Genomic DNA, 7,539 nt, shown 5'->3' with positions numbered 1-7,539 from the left:
AGGGGAAACAGGCGTAATGTCATAATAAAAAGAAAAAATGGAATGAAATAATATAACTGGACTAAGAAAAGAGAATAAATAAAGCAGAGTATATGGGATGTGGAGGAAGCACAAAATAATAAGTTAGAATTTAACCCAATAACGTTAAATGTAAATGGACTAAATGTTTCAATTGAATGATAAAGGTGGTCATATTGGATTTTTTTTTATTACAACCATATGTTGTTTGTAGAAAGTACGCCTCATACCTAAGAATACAACTTTAAGATAAAGATGAAAATAAAATACAAGAGTAGCAAAAGTATTTTAGGCCAATACTAAGCTAAAGAAAATTGGCATAGCTATACTAATACCAGAGATATTAGACAATAAGACAAATAACATTACTAAAGATAAAGAAGGTCATTTTAGATATATAAGGCAGAAAAAGAATTAGAGAAATTTACAGTTCTCTATCATACTGGGATTATTTTTAACACCCATCTCTCAGTACCTGATACAATAAGCTGACCAAAATATCAAGAGATGGAGGAAATTTGAAAAGATTATCCATTTTGACCTAGACACAAGACACATATAGAACACAATACCCAATAACACCAAATGAATAATTTTTCAAATACACATAAAATGTTGATAAAAATTAACTTTACATTAAGTTGAAAAGCAAGTGTCAACAAATTTCAGAAGAATGAAATCGTACAGGGTAAATCCTCTATCTACAATGCAGTAGAGTAGAAATTAATTCCCAGAGATCACGAGGAAGTACAATACGGTTGTAATTTCTAAGATCCAATAACAACCGGCTGCCAAACCTCACACCTCACACTTTAGATACTGCCTGGATTCTAAACTACTGTATCACCGAATTTTGCCTTGCCTCCCACATCACAACCTATACCTATCACCTCTGCTCTTTATCCTGTGATCAGTTATACATGCTGCTCACATTCATCTTTGATTCTGTTCCTCCTGTATTGACCTTGATTTTCTTTCTCAATAGTAACACAGTCTCTCCTTGAATACATTTCCTTCTGGTCATTTCAGGAGAAAAACTCCACAAAACCCAGACCAGTTACTAAGATACTAACTCAGTCCAAACCCTGCAGGACCAACATTCCAGGAAGTTTTATCCTAGCCCTGCAAACGAGAGAGAAATGCCGTTTCTGCCAGGCTCGGGGACGAGAGGAGAGTTCCATCTTTGAGCTATTTTGACCATTGCAAAGCTGCTTTGGTTCTCTCGAGCTGAATTTTTGCACTCTGCCTGTTGGTTCTAATTTGACTTCTTGGTCTGTAACACAGAGCACGTTGAACTCTTTCACCATAACCATCAAATCTTTGACGTAGTAATCCTGCCCTACCTGAGTCAGACCTTCTGCAACCCACCCACCTCGGTCCTTCCGTTGTTGTTTTTAATAACACAGTTTTATCTTGTCACCATCCATCTCAGAATTCTATAAAAAGATAGCAAATGTAAACAACGTTGGATCAGCCCATGAATTCTGCAGCCCATGAATAGTAATTCCACAGAGAAAGAATAGACAATGGCGAGGGGTGGTGGGGAATCACTAACTGGCTTCCTCGCTCACTCGCTCGCTCGCTCGCTCGGTGGAGCACGCAACTCCTGATCTCGGGGTTGTAAGTTTCAGCTCCATGTTGGGTGTAGAGATTCCTTCAAAATCTTTTTTAAAAAATGGAAGAGGGAAGGTATTTCAGAGAAGGTGAGAGAATAATGTTCATGTCAAAAGGGTCCACAAGTTACAAGCGAAAGTGGCCCACTTGAGACCCTAATAACTAACAGGGAGAAAAGGCAGGTCAGAGCCATAGAATGACACTAACCCTAGCATCAGACTTTTCATTTTTAAAATGAATGTTAGAAGACAGCAAAACAAAGCCTTTAGTATTTTAAGGAAAATTATTTTGAAGCTAGGATTCTTTAGCCAAATTCTTAAACATAAAGTCAGTGATTTTCTGAAGAGTGAAGATTTAGAAAAATTTTTTCACCCCCCTTCTTGAAGATGTTTGCCAGCACAATGAAGATGAAGACCGAGAAAGAGGAAGATAAGTACGTCAAGAAATGGTGACATTAATCTGAAAAACAATGCAGAGAAATCCTTGCAAGAAATAGGCAGTTAATTCTTGAACTCCAGGAAAAATGTTTTCAAGAAGACAGGAATTCCAGGCAATTAACATGAATAATAAAACTGGAAGATACTTAGGTATGTGGGAAAGAAGAAACATATCTCACTACAAGAAAAACTAAATGCAATAAAATTCCAAGAACAAATGTTTATCTATTGGTGGAATGTAAGAAAAGAGAATCCATTTGAAATATCAGGAGTGCCCGGTGGGAGACAAAGTGGTCTGGTTACTGTAACTGCACTGAGGAAATTGAGCTGTGGTGGCCTGGCAGGCTCTGCAGTGAATAACACTCACGTCGTCACAAAAGCACTATTTGCTCATTTTCAAATTGTAAAATAAATGCAGTAAAGTGCAGAAGATATAATTATGTTTATCAGCATAAATGTAGATAGTATCTACCCTCATACAATGCTAAGCTAATGTAAGATGGGAAGTGGAGAGAAAAGATAGAAATACTATTAGTATTCTTATATTACATACAAGAGAAACCTGAAGTCATTGGAACAAAAAATACACATTTAAGTATTATTTGAAGCTACAAAGATACTCGATAGAGGAACTAATGGTAATGATATTACTCCCAAAACTTCCAGACAAAGAGAAAGAGCCATAGAAGAGAGCTACTTGTCTGTCATCACAAAGAATGAAAAATGCCTAAACCCTGTGATTCCAGATATGCTAGTAGATAAAGCCTGAAGTTGAAAAATCAGTAAATACAAGTATAAGCACATTATTTAACAGAATGGAGGTAACCACCGAAAGAGATAACAATGAGATTGAACTGATCATTGAAACCAGATTGTGTCTGGAATGTGTTAGGATCTTCCCTGACTCTGTCACTGCAACTGTCTTAGATTTACAGCGGTCACCTTGCACTTTCTAACCATGTTGCATAATACTTAAAGCTGCACAATTCTAAGATTTTTTTTCTTTACTGTGCTATCTAGGTGCAAAAAAAGCCAGACAAAATTAAGGAAGATCTCCTTACTGATGAAGATGAAAAGAAAAAAGGCATGTGGGATTCCATTAAAAGGTAATTACCAGTGAATATTTTAACGTATAATGATAGCTCCATCAGGAATCTAGTATGTGGAAGGCCTGCAGACGGTAAACATCTAAGTAAAATGCAGATCCTCTCCTCTTGTGGGATAAGATCAGTATGTAAGTGTTAATAAAACGGAATGGGAAACGAGCTGTAAAACAGCTGAAAATAAAGTGCCCTGCAAACCACGGGAGAAAAGGGCTTTATCTGGTTAGGAGGAACTTCAGGAAATACTCGTTGGCTAAGACATGCTCTAAAAGGTGGACAGGATTTCAGAAATTGGAGATAGAGAGAAGGTACCTGGTTATATGAAGTCAAAGAGATTGAGTATGTTCATCAAGGAACAGAAAATAGCCCAGCTTTAGCTGGAACCCTGGGGCACTAAATATAATAGGGAATCTATAAATTAGGTTGAGGCCTAATCAAACAGGAATCAATATTAACAATATTAATAACTACTAATCGAAACAGGAGTGTATCGGCCCACATGTAGAGAGTCCAGGAGGAGAGCTGGCTTCGGGCATTCCACTGATGTGGTCTAGGAACTCTTTCTCAATGTCTTCGTTCTGTTCTCTGTGCCTCCCTCATTTTCAGATAAACTTTTACAAGGAAAAGTTTGCTGTCTCTCATGGGAAGAGACTGCTTCTTTCCATATAGGACCAGCGAAAGTTCCAGGGCTGGCTTATTAGTCTAGTTGTTAGCCATTTGTCCCAGACCCAACTGGTCGCTGTGACTGTAACCACGCTTGGGTCCTGCGCCCACCTCCAGAGCTGGTGAGCAGGCCTGTCGTGGACTCACAGAAGGAAATTGGAGGAATGCCCCCCACCCCAAAATACTAGGCGATCGTTACTAGAAGCATACAGGACAGTGGGTGGGCAAAAACAAAGCCATCTGCTGTAGATCCACATTGTAGAGAACTTTCAAAGCCAGTTTTAGAGATCTGAGCTTCATTTGACTCATGAGGGAAAACCACCGATCATTTTTATCAAGGGTAAGAAATAGAAACGTTGGGGGCGCCTGGGTGGCTCAGTCGGCTGAGTGTCCGGCTTTGGCTCAGGTCATGATCTCACTGTTCATGGGTTCAAGCCGGGCATCATATTCATATATATATGTATATATATAGTTGAACAATAGCACAGCCACTTGCTGTACAGAAAGGGTACCAAAAAAAAATACTGCTGTGTATGAAGGGAGAAAGAACATGTTCAGGATGGAAACTCCTCCAGACACAGAAGGATTGTGTGTGTTATAATGCTTTCACTCTTTTATCTGAATTTTCATCCTAATTGGAGTATCAACTGTATTTTTTTATTTGAGAAATTATAATAAAAGATTTGAAAAATGCTCCATCATAACAATTCCTATTTGGCAAAATACATATGTGGTGATTGTAAGTTGTTTAATTTTTTTCCATATTTTTGTCTTTCTAAATATCTGTGCGTATAAAAATTAAAATTTTAATAAAATTTTTAAGCCTGAAGAAAAAAATTATACATTAAGAATGCCCCAATACAAAAGATTCAGTAATTTTGTGTGTAAAATGGAGCTTATTTTGAGAGGCTCTACTATTTTTATTGCATATTAAATTTAGCATGTTATGTAGGTATGTGAAGTTTGCAAATGCAAATTAAGAAATTGTCAATCACTACTTTTTTATTCCAAGTTTCACAAGAAGGTTGCATAAAGAAAAAAAGGAAGCAGACGTTCTAAACATTTTTTCAGTTGCTTCTGGCCATTTATATGAACGCTTTTTAAGGTAGGTATATTTTTTATCTATGCTTTGAAAAGTGGTTCAAAAAGAATTTCAGAAGTTCAGAAGAATAAAAGAATGTACAGTGAAAAAAATCCCACCTGTTTCCTTCCAACAGGAAACAATATTATTATTTTTGTATCTTGCCTAAGATATATAAGCAAGTATATCTTCTTCATTTTTTAACTTTTTTTTACTTAAGTGTAACAAAGTATATATTGTTCTACACCTTGATTTTTTCCTTTTTAACCTAAAATTATGAAAGAAGTATATTTTTAAAATGTAGTGAAATGTCACGAGTTTAACTGATTTGGAATATCAGTGTTCTTTCAGGCTAGGAAATGAACATATTTTATAACGATATGTGAGAAAAAGTATATGTAGTAAATTTCTCTTTCTTTTGTGAGGAAACACCTTATTTTATAAGGAGGAGGAGGGGGAATAAGAGGAGGAAAACTAAATTCCAAACTACAAAGGGGGGCTGTTTTTAACTTTTCATATAGAAGGATATCAAAGAATCCCTCGAAAATACTTGAATATGTGTTGACATTTTAATATGGAACTTTAGATACATCTGTATTTTCTCCAGTCAGAGGTCTAGCATAGCAGAGCAAGTGACCTGTCCGGTGAATTAACGAACATAGATCATTCACTTTTCCCAGTTTTGTACACCTGATATTAATGACAAAGTAATAGAGTGGAGATTAGGGTGTAATCATCTAAGCAATAGTATTTCAGAATCAAATGGAACAAACAAAAAGTAATCAATTTAGTCTGTATAGTGTGTGTGTGTGTGCGTGTACACATATATATCCTTACACGTTAGATATTTGATGAGTAACCACAATTTGTGAAGGTACTTCAGTCTGTTTCTCATAATTCATAGTGAAAACTTAATCCCTTTAGATAATTGTTACCTATATATAAGTAAAAAGTCTTAGGAAAAGCAGGATGAACTTCTCTTAATGTTAACTTATTGGGTTAAATGTTCCTTTATACAGAATTATGATGCTTTCTGTTTTACGTAACACCAAAACACCTGTGAAATTCTGGTTTCTAAAAAATTACCTCTCACCAACATTTAAAGTAAGTACATTAATCTTTTTATTACAGAGTTGTTCAATGTTTGAATAGTAAATTCTTTATATCATCGTAAGTTTAACATAACATTTTCAGAATGGGTCTTTTGAAATTATTTTTAATTTTTTAAATTTTCGTATTGTTTTATCTTGCTTAAGAAAAATGCTATGCTGTTTTCATTTAAAGAAATGTTTCAGAGGACAGAAGGAGATGGTTTATTTTTAAGTAAACTCAAAATCAGAAGGATTAGGGGTGCCTGGGTGGCTCAGTCAGTTAAGCATCTGACTTCGGCTCAGGTCACGATCTCATGGTTCATGGGTTCAAGCCCCGTGTCGGGCTCTGTGCTGACAGCTCAGAGCCTGGAGCCTGCTTCGGATTCTGTGTCTCCCTGTCTGTCTGCCCCTTCCTTGCTCATGCTTTGTCTCTCTGTGTCTCTCGATAATAAACATTGAAAAAAAATTTTTTTTTTAAATCAGAAGGACTTGGATAAAAAATAAATAAATCAGAAGGACTGGTGGTTTTTCTGATAATGAATATAATTAAAACTTGTCAGTGAAAGGTATGTACAGATTGTCAATAAAAAGAATTAGATTCTGTCCTGATTTTACAAAGACAGGCTGGAACTGTAGTATCCAGAGAATATGAAAACTGTGCCACAGGAAGTAGGTTGATGGCCCCAAGAATAATAAGGCTGTCTTATCTTTCGGCAGCAAGGTGACTGCTGTGGTGGTGGTGTGGGCACTATATTTGGAAGTGTGAGGCTTTTGTCCTGAGAAGTCTTCAGATGGCCAACAGCTGCTACCCTTTACTCTGCCTCACACTCCTGCTACAGAGTGCACCCGTGTCTCCCTATTCTCACTACAGACTAATCACATTTCGTGCACGTGAGGGTCTCATTCAGTAGCAGCTCAGAGGAGTTCTCTTTTTCGAAACCTGAACACCAGTGGTAAAAGCAGAAACAAAAATAGCCAGCTATGTTTTTATTCCTTAGTACTGCGAGGCACATTGCTGAATGATTTACCTACATTTTTTAGTTGTTCTTCATAAAGTTCTATTCACAGAAAACCAAGTCTCAGAAATTACATAACCAGCCTGCACAGTGGGGAGGTATCCAAGCTCATCTTAGGGATTAACGAGGAGGACTCATAGAACTAAGAAACACCAATGTAGGGACGCCTGGGTGCCTCGGTCTGTTAAGCGGCCAACTTCAGCTCAGGTCATGGTCTCATGGGTCGTGAGTTCGAGCCCCGCGTCAGGCTCTGCGCTACAATGTGAAGCTTGCTTGGGATTCTCTCTCTCTCCTTCTCTCTCTGCCCTTCCCCCACTTTTGCACACACTCTGTCTCTCTCTCTCTGAATGTCCAACTTCGGCTCAAGCCATGGTTCTCATCTCTTGGTTTGTGAGTTTGAGCCCCGTGTCAGGCTCTGTGCCGATAGCTCAGAGCCTGGAGCCTGCTACGGATTCTGCGTCTCCCTCTCTCTGCCCCTCTTCCACTCACACTCCATCTCTCTCTCTCTCTCTCTCT

General features: G+C 37.6%; 1 protein-coding gene across 4 annotated transcripts in view; it reads left to right on the top strand.

The window, feature by feature from the left end:
- Positions 1–7,539, top strand: part of UGGT2 (UDP-glucose glycoprotein glucosyltransferase 2) — a 160,517-nt gene that overhangs the window by 128,181 nt on the left and 24,797 nt on the right. For all 4 annotated transcript variants that reach the window (XR_013332606.1, XM_077753866.1, XM_077753865.1 and 1 more), the window contains 3 exons: positions 3,090–3,175; positions 4,848–4,940; positions 5,936–6,020. Coding sequence is in view for 3 of the 4 variants with exons in the window: in XM_077753866.1 (XP_077609992.1) it covers positions 3,090–3,175; positions 4,848–4,940; positions 5,936–6,020 (264 nt within the window). In the remaining variant the exon portion in view is untranslated. The remainder of the gene's footprint in view (positions 1–3,089; positions 3,176–4,847; positions 4,941–5,935; positions 6,021–7,539) is intronic.

The sequence above is a fragment of the Crocuta crocuta genome, unplaced genomic scaffold, assembly GCF_008692635.1.
Source record: "Crocuta crocuta isolate KB4526 unplaced genomic scaffold, BGI_CrCroc_1.0 scaffold31, whole genome shotgun sequence".
Classification (NCBI taxonomy): Eukaryota; Metazoa; Chordata; class Mammalia; order Carnivora; family Hyaenidae; genus Crocuta; species Crocuta crocuta.
This window is presented reverse-complemented; position numbering and strand designations above follow the sequence as displayed.